We start from the raw sequence: 16,557 nt of genomic DNA on the forward strand, positions 1-16,557 counted from the left end.
GGTACATCTCCTTCCCTCATTCTTGTGGCTTGCTTTATGTGTTGATACAAGAATGTCTGCAGAATGAGGTTCACAAATCTGCATGTCCAAAAGTCCTCCGTTCTTGCTTCATAGGCCTCCCAGTCTATTGCTCTATAGTTGAAGTCCCCCAGTATCAACAGTCGTGATTTATCTTTATCTGCTTGTACAATAATATCTCTCATGACCATTATGAGGCCCTCTCGTTTGTCATCCAGTTCTTCCTTTGTCCATGTGTTGCTTGCTGGTGGGCTGTAGGTATTTACAATTATCAGCTTATCATCCTGATTCCAGACCTGCAAGTGTAATTACCTAAGTGTAGTTACAGGATGAGAGCTATGCTCGTGGTGTCCCGTCTTCCCAGCACTCTTTGTCATATAACGCTTTGAAACTACTGACGGTCTTGGCCTCCACCACCTTCTCACTTAACTTGTTCCAACCGTCTACCACTCTATTTGCGAAGGTGAATTTTCTTATATTTCTTCGGCATCTGTGTTTAGCTAGTTTAAATCTATGACCTCTTGTTCTTGAAGTGCCAGGTCTCAGGAAATCTTCCCTGTCGATTTTATCAATTCCTGTTACTATTTTGTATGTAGTGATCATATCACCTCTTTTTCTTCTGTCTTCTAGTTTTGGCATGTTTAATGCTTCCAACCTCTCCTCGTAGCTCTTGCCCTTCAGTTCTGCGAGCCACTTCGTAGCATGTCTTTGCACCTTTTCCAGTTTGTTGATGTGCTTCTTAAGATATGGGCACCACACAACAACTGCATATTCTAGCTTTGGCCTAACAAAAGTCATGAACAATTTCTTTAGTATATTGCCATCCATGTATTTAAATGCAATTCTGAAGTTAGAAAGCATCGCATAGGCTCCTTGCACAATATTCTTTATGTGGTCCTCAGGTGATAGTTTTCTATCTAGAACCACCCCTAGATCTCTTTCTTTATCAGAATTCTTTAAAGATTTCTCACATAATATATAGGTTGTGTGGGGTCTATGTTCTCCTGTTCCACATTCCATCACATGACATTTATTAACATTAAATTCCATTTGCCAGGTGGTGCTCCATATACTTATTTTGTCCAGGTCTTCTTGAAGGGCATGACAATCATCTAAATTTAACATACCCTGTGTGTATGTGTATATACATTATATATATATATATATTAGTATATTTTGGTAGCAGTCTTTCCTGTAGACATATATTATTAAATATGACCGAAAAAGCAAGATTAATAATTCTAACACGAATTTCCCTCAATCTTTCGTACATTTCTTTTCACTGTTGGTGGTAATTCAAAAATCAATTCTCCAAAATTCATTTTTATTTCTAGTCTGACGCGACACTTGAGCGCGTTTCGTAAAACTTATTACATTTTCAAAGACTTTAGTTACACATACACAACTGAATAGAACTTACACATCTCCGATTTGTTTATATCTACATTTGAGTGAGGTGGATGGGGTGAGGTGGTATTTAATAGGGTATTAAATTCATCAATACAAGACAGAACACGAAACAATGGGTATTGAATAGAAGTGATTGTAGAAAGCCTATTGGCCCATATTTCTTGATGCTTCTATATTGGAGCGGAGTCTTGAGGTGGGTAGAATATAGTTGTGCATTAATTGGCTGTTGATTGCTGGTGTTGACTTTTTGATGTGTAGTGCCTTGCAAACGTCAAGCCGTCTGCTATCGCTGTATCTATCGATGATTTCTGTGTTGTTTACTAGGATTTCTCTGGCGATGGTTTGGTTGTGGGAAGAGATTATATGTTCCTTAATGGAGCCCTGTTGCTTATGCATCGTTAAACGCCTAGAAAGAGATGTTGTTGTCTTGCCTATACAGTATACTGGGTTTTTTGGAGCTTACAATCCCCAAGAGGGCATTTGAAGGCATAGACAACGTTGGTCTCTTTTAAAGCGTTCTGCTTTGTGTCTGGAGAGTTTCTCATGACTAGGCTGGCCGTTTTTCTGGTTTTATAGTAAATCGTCAGTTGTATCCTCTGATTTTTGTCTGTAGGGATAACGTTTCTATTAACAATATCTTTCAGGACCCTTTCCTCCGTTTTATGAGCTGTGGAAAAGAAGTTCCTGTAAAATAGTCTAATAGGGGGTATAGGTGTTGTGTTAGTTGTCTCTTCAGAGGTTGCATGGCGTTTCACTTTCCTTCTTATGATGTCTTCGACGAAACCATTGGTGAAGCCGTTGTTGACTAGGACCTGCCTTACCCTATAGAGTTCTTCGTCGACTTGCTTCCATTCTGAGCTGTGGCTGAGAGCACGGTCGACATATGCGTTAACAACACTCCTCTTGTACCTGTCTGGGCAGTCGCTGTTGGCATTTAGGCACATTCCTATGTTCGTTTCCTTAGTGTAGACTGCAGTGTGGAAACCTCCGCTCTTTTCCATGACTGTTACATCTAGAAAGGGCAGCTTCCTTTCCTATCCCAGCGTCAGACTAGAAATAAAAATGAATTTTGGAGAATTGATTTTTGAATTACCACCAACAGTGAAAAGAAATGTACGAAAGATTGAGAAAATTCGTGTTAGAATTATTAATCTTACTTTTTCGGTCATATTTTATAATATATATATATATATATATATATATATATATATATATATATATATATATATATATATATATATATATATATATATATATATATATATATATATATTAGTATATTTTGGTAGCAGTCTTTCCTGTAGACATATATTATTAAATATGACCGAAAAAGTAAGATTAATAATTCTAACACGAATTTTCTCAATCTTTCGTACATTACGCTTCACTGTTGGAGGTAAATAAAAAATCAATTCTCCAAAATTCATTTTTATTTCTAGTCTGACGCGACACGGGCGCGTTTCGTAAAACTTATTACATTTTCAAAGACTTTAGTTCACAAATACACAACTGAATAGAACTTACGTATCTCCGATTTTATATCTACATTTGAGTGAGGTGGAAGGGGTGATGTGGCATTAACACAAGACAGAACAAAATGTGGTATTAATAGGGTATTAATTTCATCAACACAAGACAGAACAAGGGTATTAATAGGGTATTAATTTCATCAACACAAGACAGAACACGAAACAATGGATATTGAATAGAAGTGTTTGTAGAAAGCCTATTGGTCCATATTTCTTGATGCTTCCATATTGGAGCAGAGTCTTGAGGTGGGTAGAATATAGTTGTGCAATAATTGGCTGTTGATTGCTGGTGTTGACTTCTTGATGTGTAGTGCCTCGCAAACGTCAAGCCGCCTGCTATCGCTGTATCTATCGATGATTTCTGTGTTGTTTACTAGGATTTCTCTGGCGATGGTTTGGTTGTGGGAAGAGATTATATGTTCCTTAATGGAGCCCTGTTGCTTATGCATCGTTAAACGCCTAGAAAGAGATGTTGTTGTCTTGCCTATGTACTGGGTTTTTTGGAGCTTACAGTCCCCAAGTGGGCATTTGAAGGCATAGACGACGTTAAGTCTCTTTTAAAGCGTTCTGTTTTGTGTCTGGAGAGTTTCTCATGAGTAGGCTGGCCGTTTTTCTGGTTTTATAGTAAATCGTCAGTTGTATCCTCTGATTTTTGTCTGTAGGGATAACGTTTCTATTAACAATATCTTTCAGGACCCTTTCCTCCGTTTTATGAGCTGTGGAAAAGAAGTTCCTGTAAAATAGTCAAATAGGGGGTATAGGTGTTGTGTTAGTTGTCTCTTCAGAGGTTGCATGGCTTTTCACTTTCCTTCTTATGATGTCTTCGACGAAACCATTGGAGAAGCCCTTATTGACTAGGACCTGCCTTACCCTACAGAGTTCTTCGTCGACTTGCTTCCATTCTGAGCTGTGGCTGAGAGCACGGTCGACATACAGTATGCGTTAACGCATATGTCGACCGGCCGGATATGTCGACCGACCACAACACAACCAGCCAGCCATTTGGCTGGCTGGTTGTGTTGTGGTCACACCAGTATTTGGATTAATGGGTTCAGCTTGTTCAGAGATCTGTTGGATTTGGTTTTACTAAACATTACTCAGAGGGACACTTGAGTATTTTTAAGCTTCTCTTTGTATTATTGTGGGCAATTCACCATGGTAGTGGGTTGATCTTCTATCTCTATGGAATTTCTGGCTACATTGAGGGAAGAAGACATATTGAAAAGATTTATGTCTCTGGTGTACCAAGATAGTCACTAGGAACCTGACATATTTACAGTGTCCTAACCATATCGGTGACATAAGCTAGGGAAACCAACGAAGGTCTGGTCAGAATAGGGCTTTTCATTTTATGCTTCATTACGTTTTTAATATTTGTGCCATTGAACAGGTAAGGAAGAGAGTGCAGTTACAAGATGTAAAGCAACAATTTTGAAGCTCCTCTTTGGTGATCATTCTCCTCCTGATGAAGAAACAATGAAGGCATACACCTCTGCAGACTTCTCTTTAGATAAACTTATACAAAGAAGGTAAGTACTGTATAGTACAGATATATTAAATAATAATTGCTGTTTTCTCTGAACTTCTGACAAGGGTAGAGTTATGAAGATGTGATTGAACATGTGTATTTAGTGTGAAGATTAAATGTAAAGAAAATGTATATTAACACTTTGGCGTCATGATGATGTTTGCTCAGTCATTAAAACATTACACGTAGTTTGTGACATGACGTTAATGCTGTCAACAATTAATTTTTGCTTATTCTTATTAGTAAGTGTAGTGATACCTTGGTTTTCAAATTTAATCCGTTCCCGGAGACAGTTCGTAACCAAAAATTCGCAACCCAAGACGAATTTTCCCATAAGAAATAATGTAAATTGAATTAATCTGTTCCACATTCCCAAAAATTTTAACTTCAAAATACATTTCATGCATAATACACACACATATTTTGTACTATAGTATATACTGTACAAGTTATAGCTTACTTTTATTAATGATTTGTTGGCGTATGGAAGACGGTGAGGAGGAGGAGGTGTTAGTGTTTGGCGGGGATTGGAAGGGGAGTTCCCTTTCATTATATCATCAGACAGTGATGACTTTTCTGGGGTACTCTCTCTCCTACGTTTTGCAGGCATACCATTAGGACCTGGTAGTGGCTCACTGCTTGCTTGTCTTACTAAGAATCTGTCAAAAGACACTTGTTTTTGCCTACATTTAAACAGTTGTCTGTAGTGAGACATCACATTGTCATTAAAATTGTCAATGCAATGGCCTGCTACAGCTTTATCTGGGGTGAGTTTTATTCATCAAAACTTTACAGTTCTTCCCATACTTCACACATTTTCTTAATTAGGAAGGGACATCCTCTACTGCCTCTACTCACAACTATTTTCTTGGGTTGAACCTTACCACTGACTTTCTTGGCATGATATATAATAATTACTTTTATGTTCAAAAACCAAAAAAGCAGAAAAACAATGAAATTCTTTATAAAGAATTCAAGCGCAATCATCACTAAGCGGGAGGCGCTGGTAAACGGAAGCGTGGTTGCCTGTGCCACTAGGAACCACGCACTAAGTCGACCCATGCGTGTATCAACAAAGTCGCAAGTTGATGAGAAGTTTGTAACACGGTGTGAATTTTCCTAAGAAATTGAGTTCGTAACCCGAAACATTTGTAACGAGGGACGTTCGCTGCCCGAGGTTCCACTGTATAAACATTGTGAGTGAAAGAATTTAACATTGGGTTGTGTGCTCACGGGCAATGCTGTGCCTACCTTGCGGCGAGCTGCGGGTGCCCCGCTAGGCCAGGCAAGGTATTAAATAGTTAAATAGGTCTCGGGTGCGAATGTGACTTTCTGAGCCTAAGTGATTTTGTGCTTGCTTCTGGAGGATCTCGAAGGTTAGGGAAGGTCTTCGATACTTTCCGTATTATTGGAATGTCTGTCATCTTCCAGTGAGGCTTACCTCCAGTCCTTTCTAGGACTCGTTGGTCCTCTTCCGGGCTTCTTCTTGGTTTTTGGTACTGTTTTGTTCTTTTGTAATTTTATCTTCTCTCTGTGCTCTCTCTTGGCACTGCTAATATTCCTTAAATACTCCTAGCTGGCGCTCTTCCCGCCGGGCGGGTTGTGCGGTTCGGACTTCATGTGGCCTGCGCATGAACTGTGGAAGTTTGTTTTGTTTATGGACGGTGTACACAAGCGTTGGTGTTGCGCGTTCTTTTTCTCTCGGGTGCTTTGCCTTCTCACTCCTCTTATCTCTCCAGTCCAAGCCCAGTAGATACTGGTGGTGATCTGGATTACAAATATGGGGAAGACGCCTAGTTTTTCTCTACATACGGGTGTGGGGTGCCTCATTCGCCTCTACCCTATTCTTCTCCTGCACATGCGCCTCTGGCCTTTTTCCTCTAGAGGTGCTCCTGGAATATTCTCGCCTAAGATGTGTCGTGACACATTAGTGCCTATACTCTGTAGGTGAGTTTATGCGGTCTGGCGTCTCTTTTGGCCAGGGGCTGGCTCATGGTTTTTGGATGAGTGTTAGGAATTGGTTGTGGCATTTTGTTTGGCCCATTGCATGCTGCTTCCTGTGGCCTTCCTTGTTTGTCTGTGTTATTTGTTATACAATGGGGTATGGCCCCTTTTGAGGTTTTTCTTGGACACTCATTCCTTGACCGTTGTGCAGTGCCTGGCTGAGCCCTTCCATATACATTGGATTCACTGTGTGTAGTAGGTCATGTCCATTTCGTTCCCGATTGCTATCTGTCTTCTTCGTTCTTCATCTTCCTTCTACACTCTTGTCCCTAGCTGCTGGTACTTGGACTGTATTTCTGGTCTTTTTCTTATGTTTTTCCAGTTTTTTCTCATTCTCTACTACACATTGTTGTGTGTTTTAGAAGGTGCTACTTGGCTCTACTAATGCTAGGTTGGACTTTGTCCATGTTCAGTTCCCTGATTTTGCACCGCCCCTGTGTTCGGTTATGGTCCTGAGTTTTCATTTTCTTGTTTGGCGCTTCCAGCTTCTGGGTTGCCCTGTGTGCAGGTGGATGTTGCTTTCGTTCTTCCTCTCCTGCCCCTGCAGTTTCTTTTCATTGAGCCGGGAGGTGCTAGGTTTCATGCCCTGGCTCTGGCCTTTTTCTTTGTGTTCTCTTTTGGGTGGTGCATTTTTGTTTACTCGCTCTTCACTTCCTGGTTAGTTCTCTTCATACCTATCTCGGTATCACGTGCTTCATTCTGCCCTGCTGGGGCTGCATTCGCCGCTCCTATGGGATGTGGTGTCCCTGCTTTTCACTTTGCATTTCGGCTTGCAGTGCTCGCTTCCTCGTTGGCCTCGGCCTGGGCCCTGGCTCTTCATTTTTCGTTACAATTTTGTCTTTGCTGTTTGCAGTGTTTGTGTTTTGGCGTTTTTCTGCTAGCGGCTTCTAGTTGTCATCTGTTGTCGGACTTGTTGGTTCTTCAGGGGTCTGGGGGGAGGGGGTTCCTCCCAGACGGGGCATTTCTGCTCACCCAGGTTGGTTCTTTCCCAGCTTGCCGGGTTTAGGTTCCTGGTTTCCTGGCTTACCCTGCCCGTTGGCTCATTCTTGATTTTGCGGTGTCACTTCTCACGAGTCTCGCGTCGGAACCACAGTGTCTCCGATTTCCTGATGAGCTCACTAGCATTGGGAAGTTTTCTGTACGGTAGACTTTCCATCTGGTTCCTTGACGGCTTGGGTTTCCGGCTCTGCTTGTTCGGTGGTCGCACCCGAGGTTTTCCTGTGGCTCCGCTTCTTTCTTTGCTCGATCGGGCTGTAGCAGGGCTGGTTCAGCTCTGCCTCGAGTTTCTCACCAAGTATAGTATTGGTATTCAGGTGGCTTCGTTGATGGTGTCCCACCTGCATGCTTCATCTCGGCGGTGGTGTGGGATTTTTTTGGCGGTCCTTCCCTTTTCTTTTTGTCCCTTCGTAGTTTTGCTGCATATTGTTGGCGTGGTCTTGTCCTTCTCTTGTGGAGGCTCAGGACTATCATCTTGCCACATACTGTTACCTTGTCTTGTGCGGCGCTGGCGGAGCTACTCCTGGTTGCTTCGGTTTTGGTGTTCCCTCTGCATCAATTCGCGAGCTGTCTCTGGCGTGGTTCACCTCCGGCCTGCTCTTGCGCCGCTTGAACCGTCCTGGTTCTTGGATTGGGTGCTCTCTTCTCTTTTCCTCGGTTTGTTGTGGCCCCGTCTTTTCTGGATTGATTTTCCGAGGCTCTTTTCTTGTTGGCGTTAGCCTCTGGGGGTCAGGTCAGGGTGCTTAACCTTTACACTGAGCAATACATACTGTAGACACTCGATTATCTGGGATTCAAATATCCAGAAAACGCCCTTATACGGCCAAAATCGTGACTGGATAAAATTATCTCGATATCCGGCCATAATGTCCATAGGAGCCAGAAAATCGGGTGTTTGACAGGATAAAAAATCTGGGCCGGTTAACTTGCTGCCGATGTTGCACTATCCGGACAGTCAGCCGGACAAGCAGTGAATTGTCCGGATACGAAAGCCAGTCGGCAGGCCGTACCGTATTAATTTTGTATGGCTGTGGCTCGAGGCGCATGGTGGAGGAGGGGGTGGGGTGGGTGGGTGGTGTCGGGAGAGAGGAGAGCGTTGGGAGGGACCACCTAGGTACAGAAATTACCATTAATTTTAGAACAATTCATCATGGTCAAAAACAAAAGAAATACTAGTATTTATGTAATACAGTAACAAATATATAAGTTTCCTAAAAACAATTTGCACAGGCTGAAGTTTCCTTCAAAAATATTGTGAGCTTTTCCTCCTGGCGGCCTACGTAACGTGTTATAGATGCCCCAAGTGGACCCGTCCAGGCCTGGTCAACCCATGTGCTCCCGTCCCTCGTGTTATACACAGTGCTGCACCATTAGTGAAATATTTTTTTAAATAACTTTTTTATTTTCATAGTAACTTTTAACATTTTTGGCCAAGACTATGTCTGGTAGCAGCATGAATCATTCTGGAGGTGTTAAGAGGAAAAAGGTTGTCCTAACAATTAAAGACACGTTACGTGTTATACACCTCAACCAGTGAGGCATCTCAGGCAAGCTAAGTGCCTTCAACCAGTGAGGCATCACAAGCAAGCCAAGTGCCTTCAATCAGTGAGGCGTCACAGGCAAGCCAAGAGCCTTCAACCAGTGAGGCATCACAGGCAAGCCAAGAGCCTTCAACCAGTGAGGCCTCACAAGCAAGCCAAGAGCCTTCAACCAGTGAGGCCTCAAGTGAGGCCTCACTGGCATTTCTTTATGAATGATATCCAAACACCTGTAAATATAACTGATATTAACACAAGCGTAGCAGATTTTGAAAGGGAAATTGACAATATGCCCATGCACTCAGCCCCGGGTCCAGACTCATGGAATTCAACATTTATAAAGAAATGCAAAGTGCCAGTAGCACAGGCACTCAGTATAGTGTGGAGGAAGAGCTTGAACACAGGGGAGATACCAGATGCACTTAAAGCAGCAGACATTGCCCCTCTACACAAGGGAGGGAGCAAAGCATTGGCAAAGAATTATAGACCAGTTGCACTAACATCCCACATAATAAAAGTATTTAAGAGAGTGTTCAGGAGTCAGGTCACTAGATTCATGGAAACCAATGACCTCCACAATCCAGGCCAACATGGTTTAGAGCAGGAAGATCATGCCTCTCACAGCTACTTGACTATTATGACAAAATCACTGAGGCATTACAAGAAAAACAATGCAGATGACACAGATTTTGCAAAGGCATTCGACAAATGTGACCATGGAGTGATTGCACACAAAATGAGGTCAATGGGTATAACTGGTAAAGTAGGACGCTGGATACTTAATTTCCTGTCGAAGAGAACACAAAGAGTAACAGTCAATTAAGTAAAATCGATTCCGAACACAGTTAAAAGCTCTGTACCTCAAGGTACAGTCCTTGCATCACTGCTGTTCCTTATTCTCATATCAAATATAGACAAAAATACAGGTCACAGCTTCGTGTCATCCTTTGCAGATGATACAAAAATCAGCATGAAAATTACCTCTGCTGAAGACATTGAAAAACTACAAACAGATATTAACAAAGTTTTCCATTGGGCAGCAGAAAATAACATGATGTTTAACAGTGATCAATTCCAGGTACTCACATACAGCAAAAATGAGGATCTGAAACATAACACAGGGTACAAAACACAATTGAATCTGCCCATAGTAGGAAAACAGCATGTCAAGGATTTGGGAATAATGATGTCCGACGACCTAACGTTTAGGGAGCATAACCAAGCAAGTATTGCGTCAGCCAGAAAAATGATAAGATGGATTACGAGAACCTTCAAGTCCAGAGATCCCATCACAATGGTTGTACTCTTCAAATCTCTTTTGTTGTCCCGTCTTGAGTACTGCTCAGTACTCACTTTCCCCTCCAGAGCAGGAGAGATTGCTGAAATAGAGGGAATACAGAGAACATATACGGCACGCATAGACGAGATAAAGCACCTAAATTATTGGGATTGTCTCAAAGCTCTCTAAATATACTCACTAGAAAGGAGATGAGAGAGATACCAAATAATATCACATGGAAAATACTGGAGGGAGTGATCCCAAATCTGCACAGTAAAATAACAATGTACTGGAGTGAACGATATGGAAGAAAATGCAGAATAGAACCAACGAAGAGCAGAGGTGCCATAGGCACAATCAGAGAACACTGTATGAACATCAGAGGTCAACAGTTGTTCAACGTCCTCCCAGCGAGCATCAGAAATATTGCCGGAACAACCGTGGACATCTTCAAGAGGAAACTAGATTGTTTTCTTCAAGGAGTGCCGGACCAACCGGGCTGTGGTGGGTATGTGGGCCTGAGGGCCGCTTCAAGCAACAGCCTGGTGGACCAAACTCTCACAAGTCAAATCTGGCCTCGGGCCAGGCTTGGGGAGTAGAAGAACTCCCAGAACCCCATCAAGCAGGTAAGCCAAGCGCCTTCAACCAGTGAGTCCTCACAGGCAAGAAAAGAGCCTTCAACCAGTGAGGCGTCAGAGGCAAGCCAAGAGCCTTCAACCAGTGAGGAGTCACAAGCAATCCAAGCGCCTTCAACCAGTGAGGCGTCACAAGCAAGCCAAGAGCCTTCAACCAGTGAGGCCTCACAGGCAAGCCAAGAGCCTTCAACCAGTGAGGCGTCACAGGCAACCCAAGAGCCTTCAACCAGTGAGGCCTCACAGGCAAGCCAAGAGCCTTCAACCAGTGAGGCCTCACAGGCAAGCCAAGAGCCTTCAACCAGTGAGGAGTCACAAGCAATCCAAGCGCCTTCAACCAGTGAGGCGTCACAAGCAAGCCAAGAGCCTTCAACCAGTGAGGCGTCACAAGCAAGCCAAGCGCCTTCAACCAGTGAGGCCTCACAAGCAAGCCAAGAGCCTTCAACCAGTGAGGCGTCACAGGCAAGCCAAGCGCCTTCAACCAGTGAGGCATCACAGGCAAGCCAAGAGCCTTCAACCAGTGAGGCATCACAGGCAAGCCAAGAGCCTTCAACCAGTGAGGCATCACAGGCAAGCCAAGAGCCTTCAACCAGTGAGGCCTCACAGGCAAGCCAAGCGCCTTCAACCAGTGAGGCCTCACAAGCAAGCCAAGAGCCTTCAACCAGTGAGGCGTCACAGGCAAGCCAAGCGCCTTCAACCAGTGAGGCCTCACAGGCAAGCCAAGCGCCTTCAACCAGTGAGGCCTCACAGGCAAGCCAAGAGCCTTCAACCAGTGAGGCATCACAGGCAAGCCAAGAGCCTTCAACCAGTGAGGCCTCACAGGCAAGCCAAGAGCTTTCAACCAGTGAGGCATCACAGGCAAGCCAAGAGCCTTCAACCAGTGAGGCATCACAGGCAAGCCAAGAGCCTTCAACCAGTGAGGCGTCACAAGCAACCCAAGAGCCTTCAACCAGTGAGGCCTCACAGGCAAGCCAAGAGCCTTTAACCAGTGAGGCATCACAGGCAAACCAAGAGCCTTCAACCAGTGAGGCATCACAGGCAAGCCAAGAGCCTTCAACCAGTGAGGCATCACAGGCAAGCCAAGAGCCTTCAACCAGTGAGGCATCACAGGCATGCCAAGAGCTTTCAACCAGTAAGGCGTCACAGGCAAGCCAAGCGCCTTCAACCAGTGAGACTTCAGCAGCTGGCAGTCAAAATTAACTTTGCTTAATGAACTGTACAGTAATTTTTAGTGTTAATTTTAGTGTTGTGTTAGTATAGGTTACATAAACAGTCAAGAATTCTTAACTTCAAAATGTGTGGCATCAATCAAGAAGACAAACTACAACAAGATAAGTTGAGGTTTCTAGTTGAATATTTAATAATTATATGCGGCAAGGCAATTCAAATTATGTTGTTTGTAGTATAAAAATAGTTGGAAATGGTTACTTTTGTACTCAGAGGTGATAAAGTACCATTATCCGGAACACGTGATTATCCGGCTGGGGGTCCTTCCCATATACTGTAACCCCGCGATTATCCGGGATTCGAACATCCAGAAAATGCCCTTATATGGCCAAAATCGTGAACGGATAAAGTTATCTCAATATCCAGCCAAAATGGCCATGGGAGCCTGATAAAAGCTGGTTTAGCTGGATAAAAATTCGGCCGTACCATATTAATCCCGTCTGCCTGTGGCTCTAGACGCATGGTGGAGGAGTGGGTGGGTGGTGTCAGGAGGGTGGGAGGGGAGCGTCGGGAGTACAGGAATTACCATTAATTTTAGAACAATTCATCATAGCCAAAAACAAATGAAATAAGTACTAGTAATTATGTAATAACAAATAAATAAGTTAATATTGGGTTTTTCTGGGGGGAGCCCCTACAAGCCGGAGCTATCCATGGCTGATATGGATAGCCTAACTATTTTGCATCAGTCGATGTGGGTGGAGTTTTAGGCCTACCGGGGACCACGAGCCAGAACCTGGCCCCCTCACAGAGGCACGGGGAGCAATGTCCATAGGATTGCACATGTGATTTGGTGCATTCTATATCTGCCATTGACCGGGACAGGCACCCAGAAAGGTAAGCGCCTCAAAAAAAACCCCTATTCTGGTTAACAACGAAAATTGACAAACGAGCGGACAGCTCTTATCCCTGCGGCCTGTGTTCCCCACAGTAAGTCAACAAATTCCTTTGGAGACTTCAGGCTGAAGGTGCAAGGGACATAAGGTGTTGACTTACTGCGGGGAACACAGGCCGCAGGGATAAGAGCCTCGTTGGACGTAGAATCACTGTTTACCAACGTACCTGTGGATGAAACAATCGGGATGATAGCGGACAAAGTGTATCGTGATCCGGCCTGTACTCTTCTTGACATACCAGAAAACATTCTAAGAAAACTACTCCAAGCTTGTACTAAAGAGGCACCCTTCTTGAGCCCGAATGGGCACATGTATAAGCAAGTAGATGGGGTCGCCATGGGTTCTCCCCTAGGTGTCCTGTTTGCGAACTTCTACATGGGTACCATCGAACAGAAGGTCTTAGTCGACTTGAACTTGAAACCGGCCATATACTGCAGGTATGTTGACGACATTTTTATACATGTACCTGATGTCAGACATCTGCAAAAGCTGAAAGAGGCATTTGAGCGGAATTCTGTGTTGCGTTTCACTTGCGAGATGGAGAAGGATGGGAAGCTGCCCTTTCTAGATGTAACGGTCATGGAAAGGAGCGGAGGTTTCCACACTGCAGTCTACACTAAGGAAACAAGCATAGGAATGTGCCTCAATGCCAACAGTGACTGCCCAGACAAGTACAAGAGGAGTGTTGTTAACACTTATGTCGACCGTGCTCTCAGCCACAGCTCAGGATGGAAGCAAGTCGATGAAGAACTCTGTAGGGTAAGGCAGGTCCTAGTCAACAACGGCTTCTCCAATGGTTTCATTGAAGACATCATAAGAAGGAAGGTGAAACGCCATGCAACCTCTGAAGAGACAACTAACACAACACCTTTACCCCCTATTAGACTATTTTACAAAAACTTCTTTTCCACAGCTCAGAAAATGAAGGAAAGAACCCTGAAAGATATTGTTGATAGGAACGTTATCCCTACAGACAAAAATCAGAAGATACAATTGACGATTTACTATAAAACCAAAAAAACGGCCAACCTACTCATGAGAAACTCTCCAGACACAAAGAAGAACGCTTTAAAAGAGACCAACGTTGCCTATGCCTTCAAATGCCCACTTGGAGATTGTAAGCTTCAAAGAACTCAGTATATAGGCAAGACAACAACATCTCTTTCCAGGCAATTAACGATGCATAAGCAACAGGGCTCCATTAAGGAACATATAATCTTTTCCCACAACCAGACCATCACCAGAGAAATCTTAACAAACAACACAGAAATCATCGATAGATGCAGCGACAGCAGGCGGCTTGACATCTGCGAGGCACTACACATCAAGAAGTCAACACCAGCAATCAACAGCCAATTAATGCACAACTATATTCTACCCACTTCAAGACTCCGCACCAATATAGAAGCATCAAGAAATATGGGCCAATAGGCCCTTTGCAGTTACTTCCATCCTTCCCTTTAATTTACCCAATTTATATCCATTGTTTCGTGTTGTCTTGTGTTGAAAGTTTTGTTCACCTCATCTAAAACTGTTGTAACATATCACCTCACCCAAATGCGGGTATATAAGATGAAAGCTGTTTAAATGATAGCATAGTAGAACTCTGTTTAGTGTTTGCAGGTTATAGTTGTGTGTGTGTAAACTAAAGTCTTTGAAAATGTAATAAGTTATTATGAAACGCGTTCAAGTGTCGCGTCAGACTAGAAATAAAAATGAATTTTGGAGAATTGATTTTTCAATTACCATTGACAGTGAAAAGAAACATAAGAAATATTGAGAAAATTCGTGTTAGAATTATTAATCTTACTTTTTCGGTCATATTATAGGAAGTGAAGAGCGAGTAAACAAAAATGCACCACCCAAAAGAGAACACAAAGAAAAAGGCCAGAGCCAGGGCATGAAACCTAGCACCTCCCGGCTCAATGAAAAGAAACTGCAGGGGCAGGAGAGGAAGAACGAAAGCAACATATAATAATATATGTTTACAAAAAAAACTGCTACCAATATATATATATATATATATATATATATATATATATATATATATATATATATATATATATATATATATATATGGGGGTGGTAGGAGAAGATAATATTAGTGTTCAGTGAGAAACCACAAGGTCTCCTCTGAATACTTTTTATTTTCTTCTCCGAGGCTATGGGTCCCCACATTGGCACCAGAGGTGGCAATTTTTTTTCTTATGAAATGATAAAGCTACCCATTTCATTATGTATGAGGTCAATTTTTTTTTATTGGAGTTAAAATTAACAGATATATGACTGAACCTAACCAACCCTACCTAACCTAACCTAACCTATCTTTACAGGTTAGGTTAGGTAGCCGAAAAAGTTAGGTTAGGTTAGGTTAGGTTAGGTAGTCGAAAAAACATTAATTCATGAAAACTTGGCTTATTAGGCAAATTGGGCCTTGCATAGTAGGCTGAGAAGTGCGTTCTGGCTACTAGGTACGACATATATATATATATATATATATATATATATATATATATATATATATATATATATATATATATATATATATATATATATATATATATATATATATATATATGAATAATGAAAACTCACACCCCAGAAGTGACTCGAACCCATACTCCCAGAAGCAACGCAACTGGTAACTACAGGGCGCCTTAATCCGCTTGACCATCACGGCCGTCAAAAGGAAGTGATAGCCGAGGCTATTTGAGCCACGCGGATATATATATATATATATATATATATATATATATATATATATATATATATATATATATATATATATATACGTATATATATATATGCAATTGACAATCACTAAACACTGATCATTTGTATGCGGAAAATTCACAGAGAAATGGGAAAGAGAGATGAACGTTTCGGCCGATCTGGGCCTTTGTCAACACCTGACTGATCTGGTGTTGTTCAAAGGTTCAGTCAGGTGTTGACAAAGGCCCAGATCGGCCGAAACGTTCATCTCTCTTTCCCATTTCTCTATGGATTTTCCGCATATATATATATACTGTATATAACATATATATGTTATAAGAGAGTGGTAGGAGAAGACAGTATATGCCAGTACACGTGGGAGCCCAACAAGGTTCCCCATGTGTGCTGCTTCTCCTCTTCTTCGAGGATTGAGGGTCCCTACAAATAACCAGAGGCGGTACCCCCCCCCCCCCCCCCTTTATATAATTAATAATAATAATAATTAATAATCATTTTTTTTTGTTAGGTGTGATTGGGATCAATTCATCATTGATGATGATAACTCCCTTGCTGCTGCAGTTCCTCTTCACTGGGTTACTCCTCCAAGTCATCCCACTCCTTCCTGGGCAAAATTTCAGCTACAGTAAGAGGTGAGGCTGACAAATGTCATTCAGTATATAATTTTTTTTTTTATTATTTATAGAAATCTTTAAATTAGTTACCATAGCCATCAATTGATCCCACCAGGGCAGTAAATACGTCAGGCTTTCGAGTGACTATTAGTACCC

At 42.5% G+C, this 16,557-nt stretch overlaps 1 protein-coding gene across 1 annotated transcript in view; it reads left to right on the plus strand.

Moving 5' to 3' along the window:
- Positions 1-16,557, plus strand: part of LOC138373602 (programmed cell death protein 7-like) — a 74,199-nt gene that overhangs the window by 37,028 nt on the left and 20,614 nt on the right. Inside the window, exons 3-4 of the mRNA XM_069339903.1 lie at positions 4,348-4,486; positions 16,296-16,419. Coding sequence (XP_069196004.1) covers positions 4,348-4,486; positions 16,296-16,416 — 260 coding nt within the window. The 3' untranslated portion in view covers positions 16,417-16,419. The remainder of the gene's footprint in view (positions 1-4,347; positions 4,487-16,295; positions 16,420-16,557) is intronic.

The sequence above is a fragment of the Procambarus clarkii genome, chromosome 5 (genome assembly GCF_040958095.1).
Source record: "Procambarus clarkii isolate CNS0578487 chromosome 5, FALCON_Pclarkii_2.0, whole genome shotgun sequence".
NCBI lineage: Eukaryota > Metazoa > Arthropoda > Malacostraca > Decapoda > Cambaridae > Procambarus > Procambarus clarkii.